Source organism: Xiphias gladius, chromosome 18 (assembly GCF_016859285.1).
Source record: "Xiphias gladius isolate SHS-SW01 ecotype Sanya breed wild chromosome 18, ASM1685928v1, whole genome shotgun sequence".
NCBI lineage: Eukaryota > Metazoa > Chordata > Actinopteri > Istiophoriformes > Xiphiidae > Xiphias > Xiphias gladius.
Window position 1 is genome coordinate 1,527,213 of NC_053417.1, and position 19,236 is coordinate 1,546,448.

The following is a 19,236-nucleotide window of genomic DNA, read 5'->3' on the forward strand; positions in this document are numbered from 1 at the left end:
GGTATAAACAAAGGTCTAACTAATGACAGTGCCCCTATATTTGAGAACCACTGTTTATTGTGAAATGTAAATGAGACAACATTTATCCTGCTTTTAGACCACTGAAATACCAGCTTACAGCATTTTATTCAAATGTCTATTTTTCCAATGGACTTTAGAGGGCTTTGGCTTCATATTATGCATACAGATAATTTGGGGACCTGTCTTAATCTCCCTAAGACCCATGTGAAAAACTGCTGCAGATCTTGCACACACTAAATGGCAGAATGAACTTACCTACTAGCCTACATAAAGTAGATTTTTGTATTGTCTAAATTGGTTTGATGGGTAATCTATGAAAGTAATTGTTTGTGCTTATATTCATTTGTGGTTGCTAAAACGCTTCCCTAAAGTGATCCAAAAGATATGCAAGCTATATCTTGGAAATATCTGTGAAATTTTTATATACAGCAAAATTTATAAAATTGATTGTTTTATGAATATGAAAAACATGTTAAGGGAATAATGTTTAAGTTAATACATGATTTGTCATGTAGGCATAGATGACGATAGATGTTAAAGGATATAGGATAATTTAGGAGTTGGTAACAGAATTTGGAGAAAAGCAAGATGGTCAAAACATCTGATATTCCCCAAATGAATTGAAACACTTGTTTTTCTGCACAACCAATCTACTGTCATCAGGCTGCTGATTTATTTTATTTGCACAATACAAAGTACATTACAGCAGTCAAATAAAAATGTAAAAACAGTAAAGTAAAGTTAAAATTAAACAATGGTGCCATAGGATTGAATATTCTCAGCTGCCCTGAAGATAGCCCCAGACCTTGTCATTTCCTAGAAATGCCCCTGGTGCTTGTATCACACATGCTGTAGCTACTCCAGCACAGACTGTTGCAAAAATATAGATGTTTACATTCTGATCAAGTCTGTACTATGTTTTAATATTAGATGCACAACTTCTGATTTCAACCTTATGTATTTGGACAGGTGATCACAATGCACTAGAGCAACCATCACTAACATTTCCCTGTTGTATGACAACAGCAGCACTCAGTCTGCTGAATCATTTGTTTACTTCAGACTCTGAGGAAAGAATTTTCATACTTGTGCTGCATTTAGGTCATGCTGGATAAAACAGGTTTCCACAGGAAAATTCTGTCTCATCTTTCAAATGGTAAATAAACAGCAATAGGAATATGGTAAATACTAATCAAAAATTGCAATGCAAGTCAGGCTTCAGTGTGTAAATATTTGAGGAAATATTCTTCACCTTAACTTTGACACAGTTAACCTCACTTGAGACTTTGATTTTGGTATTACAAACAAGGAAATGCCTCAACTATATGAAATTACAAACAAAGAGCAACAAGTCACAACTCTTAAAAAGTCATGGCAGAAAGAGAAAGGAAAAGGCAGAGAGAAAAAGAAAGATACCCAGCTGGCCCAAGTAAAAGTGAAAGTCAGTTAATCCTTGGTAGTGTTGAGGTATCCCATGTTAGGTGCTCTAAAGTGTCAAAAGTAAAAGTAACTTGTAACTATTCAAAATGAAAAAAATGTTCACATTGAAAGGTACTGATTAATCTTATTTAAGCCAGACATTTAAAAAATCAATTAGTTAAGAAACACAGAACAGTTAAAACTAAGGCCAAACAATTATTGGTGACAACACAAAACCAACAATGGAATTTTTCAGTTTATTTTGTAGCAAGGAATGATGGTAGTGTGTCAGTTTTAGTTTCTTGTAGTGAAGTTAAAATGAACAGTCAAAAAATATGACTAATTGAGTAAAGTTACAAATTCATGACAAAAAATACAAAGTAAAGTACAGTAACAAAAAATGTATTCCTATATCATCACTTTACAGGAGTGGCTTCTATCATCAGAACTACTTTCTACCAAAGAAATAGTCTGTATGAAAACTGCTGACAGTGTGTTCTGTGGATTATCCAGAGCACCTGGGACTTTATGCCTTACGCAAGAACATTCTCATGTTCTTATCCCAAACTTCTCATACTTTTTCTGTGAGGTTTTTCTTGCATTTTCTTTTAACACCCAATTTGTTAAATCTGTACAAAAAACAATGTGTAAAAACAACACATTGTGTTTTTCATGTGCTGGACTATTTCTTGGTCAGGATCAGTCAGTTTCTGAAGTCAAGTTGCCAGACAACCTCATAACAAGACTTCATGAAGTGACTTGTTTCTGTCTTTTCATCTAGCTCTGCACAAGAAAGGGGATAAAAATATTTCTCACAATGCCAAACCATCCTTTAAGCCCTACTGTTGGAAATCAATCAATTTTACATTGTATTTTGTTTTTTTTTTCTTGTAAAATATTTAAATTCCAAATTTATTCAGATCAAGCCATCATAGCACTATTCTATTATAAGTGTTTTCCTCCCACAAAGAAATGCAGACTATGCATATGTGACCCCTACATAAGGTCTGGACTACAACAGAATTTCATGCATGCATAAGAAAAAATAATAAATATGAGAAAATTGATAAACTATCTCAAGTCTCTTTGTTAGTTTTAACTTAGAACACATCTGTCTGTATGGGTACTTCTTGCATGAGGCCCAATGTTTGCGAAAAGACACCTCACTGTTGAATATTTCAAATATTATTTTTCAGTGCTTTGAGGAGCACACACATCCATCTGTGTCTATTGTATTGAGGTGGAGGCATAATTTTCACAGATGCATATCTCAAAACCTCGGCACATGAAACAGAAACTATCTACAACCATATAACATTTGGTTGAATTGAACCTTTAATACTGTGAACACCTGGGCTTATGTGCAAAGCAACATAAGCCCATTTATAATTGTCTTGACACATGATATTGCAGTTCAACCAGTGTACTATAAAAAGGGTTTCACACAGATCGGCTCAGTGATGATCCAGCTCAGTATGGGTTAAAGATGTGTCCTTAGTGGGAAAAAAAAAGTACTGATCCTGCTTAATGAATCACTCTGAGTTGAACTCTGATGGTAAAGCAAATGTTGCCACAGAGGAACTAGAGCTCTAATCCCAAATTAATCCCTTTAACAAAAAACTGGTAACACCACAAACTGCATTCTTGTTGGCTTGTGGTCGTCACTGCAGTGTTTGGTTTGCTGTCAAACATGATCTCACGTTTACCACCACTTAGACATACTACAATGGTCAGAAAGTTTTAGAAGACCTAAATTTTTCCAGCCGCTTCAACTGTTAAATGTATATAATTGATATCTGTGTTTCTGAAATTAAAGCATAGACCAAATAAACAAATGGAGATTTTAAAAACAAGGAATCATGGAATCTTCTTGTTGAACTAAATTTAATCTAATTTTTTTTCCCCTTCCCCAGCCGAACTCACTTGTGGCATTCTTTCTACAATGGAAATCAAATATTGTTTCGTCCCAACACTGTTGCAAAAATTTTGCACTTGTAGGTTGCCTTGCTTTCACTTTCTGTCCAGTTCATCCCAAACCACCTCCATGGGGTTTAAGTCTGGAGACTGTGCTGGTCTTCCATCATTTGAAGCCACCGTCTAGTTCTTTTCTTCTAATGTTTTGGGTCATTAGCTCTCCGCAGGATGAACTGACCAACCAGTCTGTTTGCCTTTATAATTGCCTTTTTCTTACCATTTTGATGAAATTATACAGTAATAGTCCCTGCAGTACAGTGTTGTCCTAATAATGCATCAGAGGGTGAAGTAACATACTTTGTTCCAACACTGCCTTTGTAAGTAATCAAGAAAAGTTGGGGAACCTGTAGGAATTTTTTGCATTAACTTTCAAGGCGTCATTTACTTCCATTGCTGCGAGGAAAGCTGTAAGGTAACCAGTTTCTTACTTTCTGAAAAAGGCCTGTTTTCTATGAAATTTACTTAATTTGAGTTTTTTTCAGTTTTTAAAAGTTACTTTATTGATTTTTTTTTCTTTTATCTTTTTTTTTTTAAAGCTTGGGCAGTTAACCGCTGTCCTTTGTAACATTTAAGGGTATTCACTGGATTTGAACTGCTTAAATTTCAATAAAAATTGGAAAAATGGGGGTGTTCTAAAGCTTCTCACCAGTAGTGTATGTGTTAAGCTAAAAAAACGGAATGAGGACATTTGGTATATAAAGAGTGAGTTCCTCTGAATGTATTCTAAACTACCTAAACTATCAACTGGAGAAGACCAAAAACAGGAATTCGACTGCACATTGTCCTGGTTTCAATTTTAGTCTGGCTTATCTCCCCGTTCCTGACAACCTTTACTTAAGTTACAAGTCCACAATACATAACCTCTGTTTAAAGGACAAGGTGTTTGCATTCTGTCAATAGTAAGGGCAATGTTTCCACACCAACGCCTTGCAGCTGCACAACTTTGCACTCAGTTAGCTGCAGTGGAACATCACAAGCATAAAACAAAAACTACCGTAGGTTGTAGTATCATTTTTTACTCTTATCATAGACAATTACATCAGAGCAAACGTTTCTTAAGCTTATATGCTACTGCCTGGTTGTGCTACTGCTGTTCAGCTATGATGTGGGTGTAAACAGTCCTGTTTAACAGCTTTACACCCTGAGGCTCCAGAACATGTTACAACACCATGCTGGTAATTCTATTAGCAAGAAAAGGCACAGTCACTAAGGCCCTACTTAAACTGCCTAAATCATGTTCATACGATCTTTTCCATTCAGAAAATCTGAAACTTATTGAAAATAAAATCTGTCCACTTACATGCTTATCTTTTTTTCAAGTTTTATCCAAAATATAACTGTTTTTAGCTTCTAACTTCTAATTCTTTTCATCAGAGACCTTTTTTCTGTGACAACAACCGCATTCCAGGCTTAATGTGTAGCCATTCAGAAAGGACCTCCCCTGTGGCTTGCTGTGTGAAAAGGTGTTCGACTCAAACTATGAAAGATGGCTTGATAACACTAGTGTTTCAAACTGACTGCAACAAAAGAAAGATATTCGTGACTGTCATTTCAGCTCCTGGGGCTTCAAAGTCATCCAAATTGTACTAGTGAATTCATTAAATAGAGTTGACGGACTCAGATCTAAGGACACGTTTATAAGTATTCAGGGTTTACGTTAGCAAGCATGCCAAAGTATGTGCACTTGTCGCAGCCAAACGTCTGGTTTTGGATTGACACAGTGAATAACATTGTTAAAATGTTGTTTTATTGGGATACGGGAATATAACACCAATTTAACTTTCAATATCCGCCTGTCGACAAAAGCAAATACCATGCTAAACTGCATTTATTATCAAGTAAATTTAATGTTGCCGTCCAGGTCGATTAAGGCACAAATCTTACCCCTCTACAAAACAGATCATTGGATACCATTTGTCAATTCGACATGTTTTATATTTCACCGACGAACTTAGTTTCAGTTTATTTGTCCACAATATTTTATATAAAACATAAAGCGGAGGTCGTTATTTAACTAGCAATGCAAACTAATGTAGTTAGAAGTCTAGCTTTCGTTATCATGAAGTGGTAGACCACGATACCCGGATAGACAAGTAGTCACAAACCTGCTCGAGACAAGTAATCACCGCACGTTCTGACAGGTATGCTACTGTACGTGTTTGTCGCTAAAACAAACACCGCTCAACACCCCCATAAGATTTTTTTATCCACAAGTCCGTTACATGCTGTTCTTACGCGGGCTTTCTATCTGAATATCTGGTTATTGGTTAAATCTACGCAAACTCAGTCGAATAAATGGTAGTGAACACCCTCAGCTGTGTGAGTTGTCCAGTACTCACTCCATCCGTTCTTTAAGGGTCCTTTTCTTCTCCTCGTTACCGTTTCACTCATTGCTGCTTAACTCCACAAACACACCGTAGTCCTCTGAGTTGTTTTTGGCAAACTCAGTAACACAACAGCGGCAATTTATCGTCTCCATTCCGGAACATAAATGTCATCCTGGCTCGCGCTCACCACAGATGGCAAGCTGAAACACCTCTGCTGTGGCTGTGGGCGAACGAAACCGGTGCGCTCCGGTGCTGCGTTCAAGTTATGCGCGAAAAATGGTTCATTGTACATTTCCTACTGTTGACCGCAGTCTTTATTGTCTGTAAAGGAGAACGCGGTTCGCAGCCGGTAAACAGAAGCGAGACAGTCACATTAAGTTTAAAACAACTGGGCAGGCACAGCGAACATTAACAACACACAATAGACTCATTATTACCACCCAGCACTCCAGTCCTGATAGTTTATGTTCTTTACTTTAGTTCATGTAAAAGAGCTCATATGCACTCAACAGGACAATAACAACTGAAATAAAACATGATTTAGTTTTACAAGTCCTACCAGCTATAATCCTAAAGCTACAAGCAGGCAATGACTCAAACTCCTTGAGTTCGCCAGAATTGCTTTTAGGTTCGCAAGAACCGGTAGGAATGTCAGAGAGCAGAATCAGACTTACTTTAATGACTTTTCCTCCACTTTGACAAGACTGAGAATGCAAATTCAGAGTTCTGGAAAATGTCACTTACTAGTTTTTTTAGCCTGTAGATAGAGAAACAATGTTCACCCATCGGAGCTTTCAGGTGGCTAATTAACCGACAACTACAAAATAAAGTTGTAGTAGCCTTTGAAGCCCTCATCACATCAATTCTGGGCTTACACAAGCACAATAGCAATTTAGTAATGTACTTTGATAAAATTGGGTCACTTACAATAGACAGATTTCAAAAACAATGGTCAAATGGCCCAGGCAGCCTGTCTGTTATTCCCCAGTATGGTCAAGCTCCAAAAACGCTGGATGCTACACTTACCATAATGCAACTCAATGTATATATGTACCATATACTATATACTGTAACATTCTTTAGAAAGGTCCTCCAGAGCAACAAAGGACATTGTACAACTTATTTCACAGGCCTAATAGAACTTCTCATGAGTAATTAATTGACCTTGACATAAAGAGTTCCGCTTTAATAATCCATAATTGATTTGGACAGAGTGCCATTTTTGATGATGCATCATGATAGCTTATGAGTCTTTGATTTATATGCTATAATGTCAACGTGACAACATCACTCTTTTAAAAATAAAAAATGATGTAAAGGGAATTATGACAGCATTTGCTATACCACATGGTATGTAGAAAATTAGGGCCATGTGAAAAGTGATTTCTGTGATTAATTGGAGTCACTCATTTACACCTTTAATCTCACAACTCAAATACTATTATAATTTCTTTTGGTCCTATCCTCTTTCTTCCTCCTTCTTCTTTCAATATGCCTTTCCATCTGAAAATTTTAAAGTACATTGCTTATGTATTCTTTTATTCTCTTATCTTATAATACATTCTGATTTTGGTTTAGTCTCTTAAATGGATTTTGTGTATTAAGAAGGCAAAATGGAAATTTACCTCCAGAGTTAGGACCTTAGAAAAAAGTCTGGAAACATGTCATACAGCTTCAGTCTGTACCCATATTTAATTGATTTTGCCTATTTATTTCAAAATGAAATATATCAAACTATTTTTAAAACCCTGTCTCCTAAAAACTTGGGTATATGTACAACTAAATGGTTTTTGTAATAAATTTTAGGGAAAACATAATTGCTGCCTGGATTATGTTCACTGGCAAAATTTTTCCAGTCGAGGAGGAGTTGCGTTCTCTACCTCACAGAAGCTGTGTGAAGGTAGTCACCACCATCCACCAGAGCGCAGGACTTTGATACCTGAGATTGAGGTTTGTGTTCTGTGTCCCACAAGTAGTTAGGTTTAGGCCTCTAAAATGTTTGGTACGATCTTGCTTCTGATCAAATATTGTTGGAGAAAAAAATCCGTTGTCATACCTCAAGTCCCTTTTGACTTTTTAAATATTTAAGTGAGACCACCATCTTCCCCAACTTTAACCAAACCCTTTAAGTTGCTTATATATTATCATAAACATCATGCTTTAGTTGCTACAAGCAGAAACTGATGAAATAGGTTGTCAGTGAATGTTTTGCAGATACATTTAGCATAAAAATTTTGTGACTTTACATATATAGTGGGATCCAAAATGGGAAAGTGGTCTCAGACTTTTGGACCCCACTGTACATTCATTTGAAATGTTTTCTGATTGTATTGTTGCATTCTGTTCCTTTTAAAATGTCTTTGCTGTTGCAAATTAGTAATATTTAAATGTATTTTTTAGGATTGGTTGGCTTTTACCACGTAAGCTGTTTTGGAACTCCTGCAATGGCAAGGCTAAACAGACTTAGCTAGATTTCTAAGGAACAAGCTAATCAGCACCACAGTACAGAACCTTTCTGTATTGTGGTGCAGTACAGGGCATTTTCCCAATACATTTGACTTAAATTTACATTATGGCAAAAGATGATAGAGTTAGATTTAACATAAAAGGCTCTGCTGTCTTAAGGCCAGTTTATTCTTCCGTGTAGGATCGACACGGTTCATTTAGTATGCCATGCTTTGCCATCTCCACATAATGTTCATGGTACCTTGTAACGTACCTGTCTTCTTATTCTGGTCTTGCGTACTGGGTAGCTGTGAGGCACCATCGTCATCTGAGACCGGCCCTAGGATTAAAATGCAAAAGAAAAATTAAGATCTATAGGTCTACAAGATTTGCATTAAAAACTGTGTCAGTCGTTGTTCTTCATAAGGGAAAAAACTGATTTTTTTCTGTTATTGTATGACAATGTCTATAATTACTATCATCAGTAGATGGTAGATTTAACATACTTAGAGAAGCTGACTGGCTGAGAATTATAAAAGTTTATGGTTTACCCTTTCTTGATGTCTCTCGGACTGATAAAAAAGACTGCAACCCTCTCCGTTGTGTAAAGCCAACCTCTTCATAACTGTTGTGCCTTTCTGCAGAAAATTCACATTGACATGCAGTAATTAAAGAGTTATCTGTAAATAAAGGGCCAATTAAGATGCAGGCATTTTCTTTAATTAAATTAAGGCATTTTACATCTCTGTTAATGTTTGTTATATGATCCACTGTCTTACTTTTAATACGGAGAGATGAGAAGCTGAAACTCCTTCTTGTGTTTGGAGAAGGTTGCTGCTCCATATTCTGAGAGGAAAGGGAATGAAGATGTCAATCAATTTGTGGGATAGAAAGAAATATTAGTACAATTTTCTGCCTTGCCAGCAAAAGAAATAAGGATGTTTGTCAGTACCTCAATGGCTACTGGCAATGAAAGTTGATATGAATATTCAAAAGATGGTTCTCTTGATTTGTTCTGACACTCTTGACATTTCATTTATTGCAACTGTTGGGTCAGGATTTTCACTTTTGGTCCAACGAGTCTTAACTAATTGTCAGTTTTCCAAGAAATCTTCGATATACATTTTTGGTCCCCAGAGAATGCACCCTCTTCATTTCGACAACTTCAGCTTTATACACTAGTTTTTAATGGTTAGATAGTCATAAAATTTACTGTGGATGTTCATTGTCAACAGAGGACGAATCTTAATGTTTTTTGTACCTTCTTGACCTTTCAGACCTTTCAAAAATTTCATCTGTATATGCAACAAGTCCTCCAAATTAAATGACACAATTTGTAAATGGAATTTAGAACAGCACATTAATGGCAGAACAACATTGCTTGTCCATGCCTTCCAAAACTGTTACTAATCACTACCGAAAAATAAATTAGGTTATGTTAAGGCATAAAAAACAACTTGGTTAGGTTTAGGGAAAGAACAATGAGTTAAATAAGCACTTTGTTGATAAGGTTAGAGAAACATCATGGTTTGGGTTAAAATGGCTTCATTAAGGTTAGAGGACCTTCACCATCATGGTTACAATAATAAATATGTGGTTAAGGTTGTGGAATAATCGTGGTTATTATTAAAAGAGTCACTAGTGGTGGGAAATGGGAAAAAAACAAATGTGTCACATATTGAAGTCTGATATCACCACAGCCTCCTCACTACGTAGACTTTGTGGCTATATCATAACAACATCACCTGACTTTCTCCTTTGCTCCCATCATAATTATTATGGCTGCTTGAGCATTTTGTCACCAGAGGTTATTTTTGACCATTGTTGAGACAAATGATGCTGTCCTTTCTTGAGGGGGATAGTCTCGCAAGAGATGCAAGTAGTCATTGCTGTTGTAATATAGCTTCTAGCCACCAGTGGCAGAACTGAGTGCTCTGCATATGAGCAGCACTCCAATCAGTGAGTGAGGAATGAATCCTGCAGCATCTTTGATTTTACATGATGACCTGACTGGAAGAGAACTTTCTCAGTGTAAGTTAATCATATTTTTGTTACTTTACACACGCCTGATGTCTTCCACAATTGAAAAGTAGCTTGCTTTCCATTTGTTGAGTTTTTATTTTAAGCAGTATTCTTGTAAAGCTTTTTTGAACCCAGTGTGGCTGAAATATCTAAATTCTGTAAAACAATCCTGGATCAGGGATAAAGATTTCCTAAAACCTAATGAGCAGATTGGTCATTGCCCCCCCCCCCGCCAGTTCGGAGTGAGTCACTGTTCCAAGTGAAGGAATTCAAGTATATCAGGGGCTTGTTCACAAGTTAGGGTAAGGTGCACTGACACCCTGTATAAGGACTCTCAATTTACTGGTTTATGTATGTTCCAAATGTTGGTAGTTTTGAGTAATGACTAACAGAATTAGTGTGGATATAAGCAAGCAAATATGATTTTCTTTCAGGGTAGTTTGGCTCAATCTTAGAGACAGTGAGAAGAGTGCAGACATCTGAAAGGAGCTAAAAATACATCTGCTGCACATTCCCATTGAAAAAGCCAGTTGAGGTGGTTCAGGTATCTGAAAAGGACTTTTCCTGGATGTCTGCCTGTGGAGTTTTTCTGGGCACATCCAACCTGGAGGAGATCCCACACTCAAAACTAGTTGGCCTGAGAACGTTTTCAGATCCCTTCACAAAGATCGTAAGGGCCTGGCAAGGGAGAAAGGTGTCTAGGCTACCTGGCATAGCCTGCTGCCATGCCACCACAACCCAGACCCAGATAGGCTTCACAAAATGGATGGATGGATGGCTGAATGGAGATTGCCCATCGCACAATTTGGCTCCCCAGAGTAATTTGGACCATTACACGATTTTCTAATAATTCTCAGGTCAAATTATCTACCTTGTATAGGAGATATGTAGGGGCCAGATTGCCACAATTTTTGCTGTGGGTAATCATGGTCCACATAGTAGGACCTGTATGGATTGTAGTGATCCTATTTTGCCAACATGTTTTGTTCACCAATTGGTAAGACTAAAAAAGCAAAATAGTGCAGCTTTACACTTGTGAAAAAACGTTTTAACTGTAATACTGTACATTCCCACAAGTCTTTACTTGGCTTTGATGGTTTGTTTGCACTGCTGTGAACTTTAAAACTCAAGTAAGTGTCAGGCCCAAATCACTGACATTAACTGAGACTAGTTTATGGATAACATTATAAGCCACTGTTGTTAATTGGGTTGAGTTGGCTTTTATAGTTAGCTGGGCTACTGACCCTTGTTTGATTACTCAACTGGAGGCAACTACTGTATATGAACATTAATGATTCTACATGGGAAGACACAGCCACTATTTATAGCCAACCAAAATGACAGGACATGACGATGCCCTATGGGAAAACTCCTGAGCAATATAAACCACGATTGTACAAATGGAATGCATTAAGGCAGGGTTAGTGGAGCAAAAAAAAAAGAAAAATTGCTATTAAACTGCTTCAGAATCAGATTGATAAATCCAGGTATTTGAAATCTTACTGACTGAATATACCGATTAATTACTACAAATTTGTATACATTCACTTAAAGTCATGACTTTGATTTACTACATTAATTACTATTTCTACTAAACAAGCTCTATTCTTTTGTTTCATTACTTTATGTAATGGTGCATAGGAATGGTGAAAAAAGTTTGTCTGTTAAACACAAACATGGAGCCTATTTTTGTCCAAAGTGCAAAAACACATCTACCAACACCTCTAAAGATCACTGGTTGACACACATCTTTTTTCATTTAACCTTTACTCAAATTAGAATATAAAAACAACAATTTGTGGTTTCAGTGAAGGTTTCATGTTATAAGTATTCTTGACAAACAACAGTCTTTCCCTCCACCCAGCACTTCTGTGCAACATCTTCGGCCCTGAAAGTACCTCGGACTTGCATTTAGCATCAACATCAGATGCGCTCAAATCAAGTTCTAAGAACTCCTTCCCAAAGCGGGCAGAGAACAGTGTGAACAAAAGCCAAACAACAGTGTATCCATCCACCCAGCACTTCAGTGCAGTATCTCCAACTTTGGTACAGGTCGTCAATTATGGTTGGTGGGTTCAGGATTCGGTTTTGGACTCTGTACAGACACAATGTTACCAAACCTGACAAATTCACTGTGACAACAAGACTTCAATAAGCTTTGTACAGTTACTGCAGCTGGCTAGTCTTTGCCAAAGAAATCGTTCCAGCACGTAGCTTCCTCTAAAACCAGAGGTGTCAGTAGACTGAACTTTAGACAGAGCCAGGTTACCTGTGTCCCCCTGCTTCCAGTCTAAATGCTAAGCTAGGCTAACCACGTTCTGACTAAGGCTCTGCACATAACACACAAACATGAGATTTACATTAATCTGTATTTTAATCTTACTCTCAGAAGGAAAGCAAACAAGTATATTTCTCAATATAAATGTTGAACTATTCCATTAAAGCCATCATGAGTAGATTCAAGTATGGGAGCAAGTCAAGTTTGGGCTCCTAGTATTACTACATAAAAAAAAGACACTGTGTCTGACATAATGCATACTGCACACTAACACCCCCCCCCCCCCACCCCCACCCCACCCCCAATGCCATTAGAATTAGACACTGTAACCACATCCAAACTCAACATATAGAGGCTTTAAATGAAACCAAATCCTGCTGTTGCCTCTTAAAAGCTTGCTCCAGCCCTAAAAAACCAAATCAGACCACCAAAATGCAACTTTTATTTGAGGCCACTGGTAAGTGGTTGTTGGTGTGCTTTAAGACCTGTACATACAAGACCTTCCCTTGGCTTATCATTCACTTCAAAGATCAGATGGCCTCAGGCAGCTATAGTGATCACACCTGTAAATACATCTCACTTAATGCCGTTTGTACACTGACTCCATAACAAACACACTCATTTATGATAAAAGATCAGTGCGTTTCTTTAGTTTATCTTATCAACTTCAATAAAGTAGGGTCAATCTGTTCTCTGTTGTATCACCACCAACATTATACCTTCCTTAAGTGGAAATGCTTTTAATGTTCTTAATTTAATTGAATTATTAAGTATAAAGCTTTCAGCTGCATTGTGTTCCCCTCTGCATTCTACATTCTACAGCACCAAGGCTGGATTTCCAACTTGGCAAAGTGGACAACTGCCAGTGATATGATAAATATCATTAAACACATTATTTTTTCTGAAAATGAGTAGTTCTACTTTTGACACTTAAGGTGTATTTTGATGATTATATTTTGTACATTTACATAGTAAATTTTGAATTCTTGTAACTGTTTTTAAATCATTCGTGTATTGGTACCTTTGACGTTAATAATTAAATATTTGGAGTACTTTTTCTACCACTGACAACTGCCCTAGGGTCCCAGAGCCCGAAGGGGCCTGAGGACTCCAGGTTCAGTCCAGGTTGTATGGTGTTTTTGTGGTAATTTGATTAATTGCACATTTGTTAACTAATAATGTCTGTAACACTAAAAGTACTAGAGGTGGAAGAGGCATGCAGATAATTTTTTTTAAAATTAAATTAAAACTAATAATACAGCAATGTAGTTGTTTGACTCTGTTACAAGCAAAAGCATTCAAAATCATATTTTAGTAAAAATAAATACGCACTCAAACAAAATAAAAACAGACATAAGTTAGAAATATAAATAATCATACATTTACACAAATAAATACATATATAAATTAAATCAAAAACACCAACATCTTTACTGCAACCATCAAGCGGCTTTATGAAAAAGGTGTGAGAATCAGTTCCTCATTCATGTCATTTGGGAATAAACAATTTAATTTATAAATCCAATTTAGCTCAAATTTTAACAGTGCGGTATCATTGCAGATTCAATACCAATGCACCTTAAATCTTTTTCTGTGATTTTTTCCCATAAAATGGTGTGCTACAGGTGAATTGACATCATAGAGCTCCTATGTTCATTCAGGCAAATTCTTAATTTCTTTGTTGTTTTTCCAACATAGAGCATTTTACAAGGACAGGACAGGATGTAGATAACATAGCAGAAATTGCAGGTTATGCATGATCTAATGCTGTATGTCCTACTGGTGTATACACAAGTAAATTCTGTGGTTCGGAATATGTAACTTCAAGCTACACAGTTTCTACAGGGGTAACACTCTCAAATAAAGAACTTTTTTTTTTTTTTTACTTTTCAAAATTTAAATGTAATATAATTGTTCTAGAAATTAGTAGCTACAATTTTGGAAATTTGATTTTAGAAAATTTTGAAATTGGTTCATTTGCATTAAAATAAGTTGAAATATTCCTACTAGATCTTTTTCTCATAAAAACTACATATTGTCTCGTCCCCTCAGTAATGAAGCTACAAGGTGTTAGCTGGTTTCAACAGCTCTTTATTCATCCACTCAGCAAAGGCTACTGTGGGCCATAGAAAAGCTTTTAACATGTTCACTGACATCCTGGAAAACCCAGTTACTGCAATAAACAGTCCTTTTTGCCTTAGCTGAACATAACACAGTCTCAACACTGTAACACTATAACGTAACAGTTAACACCAACATGTCACCCTGTTTGTCACAGTGTCGTTGGTATTCAGCCGTCTATGGCCAGCTGTTGTGCCAGTGTGCGGTTAAATCTCTCGACCAGTCCATTGCTTGGAGGGTGGAAGGGTGTGGTGCTGGTTTTGTGGGAGCCCAGTTTTTCACACATGGCTGTAAACACGAGTTTCTGCCTCCTGGTCTGGCAGACTGTATGTCTAATTAGTGAAATAGTCCATGTTGTTAAGGATGTACAGTTATCCCTCTCTGTGTGGGTGTATGGGCCGAGGACATCAATCCCCACTCTCTCCATGGGGCCCCCTGCTGTAAACTGTTGGAGCTGGGAGATCTGTCTATGGGGCCCTTATGTGCTGTGCAACTGTTGCAACAGCGGCAATAGTCTTCAACATCCCGCCTATGCTGGCCCCAGTAGAAGCCCTTTCAGAGGCCAAAGTGACTGGACCTTGAGGATCCATGTACTGCCTGGAGCACCGTCTCCCACAGGGAGAACACCACCTGTCTCTCCTATCTCTCGTTCTCCCCCCCCCCCCTCTGTAGCACTCCATCACAAAGGTGCGGGGCTTCAAACATAGAGTCCCTTTGATTCCCTTCCCTTCTGCTGCCCAGCATCATGATCGACGCAGAGGGGTCGCCAGCTGAGCCCCCAGCCAGAGCATGCTCTAGGTTCCCAGTCTGTGGCCTGGCCAACATCTGTACCTGATTTCCAATTAGCGATCCAGCCGACTCCTGCTCCTGATCCCCAGTCAGTGGCTTGGCCGATTCCTATCCTGATACCCAATCGGTGGGCCAGCCAACTCCTGCTTCTGCTCTCCCGTTGGTAGCCCTGCTGACACCAGCTCCTGATCTCCTATCGACAGCTCGACCAACTCACGCTCCTGATTTCCAGACAGCCCAGCCTCTGCTGACACCCTCCTGCTCTGTCTCAAGAAGGGACCCGTTGTCATTGCCCTCGTGCTCTCCGCGTTGTTAGTCTCCTGCTCTTCCTCCAGGGAGATCTCACCTTCATCGTTGGCCTTCAGTGTAATCCTGCCGTTGTCCCTGCCCTCACTGACGCCCTCCGGAGTGGTTCTGCCTTTGCCCCTACCTCTACCTGTCTGTCCAGCCTCCGGGCCACCTTCCGGACTGTCTCCGCCATTCTGCCATGCCTCCGGGCTGTCCACCTGAGGTCTCCTGCTCCACCCCTACCCAGTCCCCCTGCTGTTCCCCTGAGATCCCCAACCCGATTCCTTTGCTCTCTGTCCACTGGCTCCTGGATCCCTCCTGCGGACCCCTTTCAACCACCTGGCTTGGTCTTCTTACTTGGCCTGGTGGGCCCTTGGGGGGCAGGATTCCAGTACATGTCCTGTACTGTCCTGGAGAAACCTGGGGTGAGCCAGTAGTGTCTGGATAAGAAATGGAAATGATCTTGGGCTATTTCACTCTGGATGGTAGGGGACATGTGAAAATAGGTGTGGTGAACCTGTCCCTCAGTGTTGTTGGCGAGATACCTGAACAGCTCCCCAGGATGCTGCCGGTCATCAGGGCTAAGTAGCAGCAGGCTTGCCAAAGCACCACCAGTAAGGCACATTGCTGGAGGGCTTTCTTTTCTGTGGACCACCTACCAGCCTGGGCTAACAGTTCAAATTGTGCATGAAAAGATTCCCATTTAGCTTTGCCATCATACCTGGGTGTAATCATTGTAGGTTGGGAGGCCTCCGCCACATGGCTCAACATGATTGGTCATGTCCATAATTCCAGCCACTGCTGTTTCATCGTGGGTGGCTCATTCATTGTTGGAATGACCAGGCGGGCCCAATCCAGCCTCGGCAGCCGTTTTTACCACCATGTCTCTCACCCACTCTATGTGGTCTGCCGCCAAGCTGCAGCTGCACCATAATGACCATGCTCATCGGTGTCCTCCTCCCACTTCAGCTTGGAAAGGTCCCCCAACAACATGTTTCTCCCCATGGGAACAGACAGAGCAGCTCCCAGCTCACAGTCAGAAAGTTCATCTGGAACTCCCCCGAAGTCAGATTTCTGACTCAGAAAGTGAGAAGAACCTCACCAACCCCGACCTCGAAATCCAAGATGGCTGCTCTGTGCATCAACAGTGGTGAAAACTGCAGTAATATACTTTATATTAGCACTTCTGTCTTATTTGTGTCTCATTAAATCAGTCGTACACACAGTACTGTCCAACTTCAATCTATGGACATGTTTCTACGTTAGTATGGGCAAAACATCATGTAATGTGTTGTTATCAACTGGTATGACTAACAATGACTAACACTGGCTTACATGGCTAGAACTGGTAATGCTAATAAAAACAATTGCATCCATCTTGGTTTTCCAACTTGTACTTGAACGCGGTCAACTTGGGTGTGGCGTCATTCCCAGCTCCGACTTCCAACTTCAGAGGTTAATGGGACGCAGCATTAGTTCATCCATTAAACACATGCTACTGTGGGCTGTAGCCAAAGGCAAAGCAACAAACAAGTCTGGTTTCACAGTGTAATCCCAGCACTACCATCTCACTTCAACTACTGCTTTAGGTTAACTCTTTGCACCCCGAACAACAACAATCAACAACAAGTAGGAACAACAACAATCGCCTTCCCTTACTCCCTGCCAATCACAGGTATGGTATATCACATAAATCATTGTCATAGGTAGCTGGATGACTGACAGGCTTCTAACTCCTTCACTGACATTCTGGAAATTTAGTGACTGCAATAAACAGTCATTTTTGCCTAAGCTGAACATAATACAGTCTCAACACAGTAACACTATAACATAACAGTTAACACCAACATATCACCCAGTCCATTACAATATGTTTTATATGAAAAATAATCAGCAAAATATGTAAATTAAACACTATCTATAGCTGTTATATAAAATGCTGTATAGTAAAAGGGACTATATTTCCATCTGAAATGTAGGGGAGTAGAAGTAAAATGTAGCAGAAAATGGAAATAATAGTAAAGTATAATTACCTCAAAACTGTACAGTACAGTAGTGAAAATATGGTAGTTGAGTAGTTGTTACATTCCACCACTAAACTCTACAATAAACAAAGTGTTTAGTAAGTAATTTGTAATCAGTTTCAGTTTTTACAGGATGACAATAAAGTGAAGCTTGTTGCAGAAAGACTTCTAGCAGAGACAGATGTGCAGGAAGTCACAATAGCTAGTAGTTGAGGTTACCAATATTTTGTGGAAACATTTAATGTCTTTACATATACATCCTGCCCCAAGAATCAACATCAAAATGGTGTGCACTTGTAATTCCACAGGAAGTAAAAGTGAAGTTGTGAAGATCAAAGTTCTCTATTCCTCCTGTCATGTGATATTCACAAGAAATATAAGTTTCTCTAATGTTTTACTAGTAATGTCTAATTGCAATGTGTGCAATGTGCAATATTTGTTCTGGTTTCTTAATTGCCACTGACTGTTACATTGTAACTTAATCTTCTGATACTGAATTCAGTCAATCTTTTGTAAAGTCAGCATGAATGTGACAAGGTTAGTCTTAGATAAGCATATTCAAACGAGTGGTAAAGCCTTCGAATTCAAAACACAATGAGCATGGAACACACTCACCACCTGTGCTTGCTTTGACATCTTGTCCATTTGTCTTGGCTAAGCAGATGAAAGAAATGTATATATCCACTGGATCCACTGTTAATGTGATGACTTTTACATAACTTTTATTTTATTTCTTCATCAATAAATACAAGCTAAAAATGACCTCTTCCCCAGCATATGCAGTTTCCGATTCCAGTCGCTGGTATCAGTAACGATGAAGCAACAAGTGCATATGTATGAGGAAGCATGCTTGTTGAAATTTGTGGTTGATGAACTTAAGGCTGGGATTTCCTCTTTCAATGTGTAACCAAAGTACAGCAGATAACACAATGTGGGTGTGTGCATGTGTTTGTCTATGTATGCGTGTATTTTGCAGTGATACCTGTTCATCTGCTTTATAAACCAGTTAATCCATGTAGTACTTGGAAGTGGATAACGATTAATACTGTATATTCACTCTACAAACCTGAGTCTTATACACACATACACACACACATACACACACACACACACACACACACACACACACACACACACACACACACACACACACACACACACACACACACACACACACACACACACACACACACACACACACACACCTTGCCTTTGTTAGCAAACAAAAGATTTGAAACAAAGCCATCAAGATGTGTTTGAAGTGTACACTTTCAGCTATAATTCAAGGGGTTTAAGAAAAAAATCACATTAACCATTTAGGAATTACAGCCATTTTTATACATAGGCCCTCATTTTCAGGGGCTCAAAAGTTATTGGAAAAACCACATAATTATAAATATAGGGATTATTTTTAATACTTGCTATGATTCCAGCCTGATAGCAAAGGAAACATGAATGCTTAGGTTAGATAGTTCATCATGTGAGGCCAATTCCTCCTTCATTTTTTTATTCAAACCCTAGATAAACA

At 38.6% G+C, this 19,236-nt stretch overlaps 1 protein-coding gene across 6 annotated transcripts in view; it reads right to left on the reverse strand.

Moving 5' to 3' along the window:
* The window catches only part of LOC120803905 (DENN domain-containing protein 2D-like), a 49,285-nt gene extending 30,770 nt beyond the window's left edge, over positions 1-18,515 (reverse strand). For 2 of the 6 annotated variants that reach the window (XM_040152930.1, XM_040152928.1), the window contains exon 1: positions 5,754-6,028. In XM_040152930.1, the coding sequence (XP_040008864.1) occupies positions 5,754-5,805 (52 nt within the window). In that variant the 5' untranslated portion in view covers positions 5,806-6,028. Of the gene's footprint in view, positions 1-5,753; positions 6,031-8,460; positions 8,527-8,737; positions 8,825-8,965; positions 9,033-18,323 lie in introns of those variants that run through there. The other 4 variants (XM_040152925.1, XM_040152926.1, XM_040152929.1 and 1 more) reach the window with 4 other exon arrangements.
* Between the last annotated feature and the right edge of the window lie 721 nt (positions 18,516-19,236).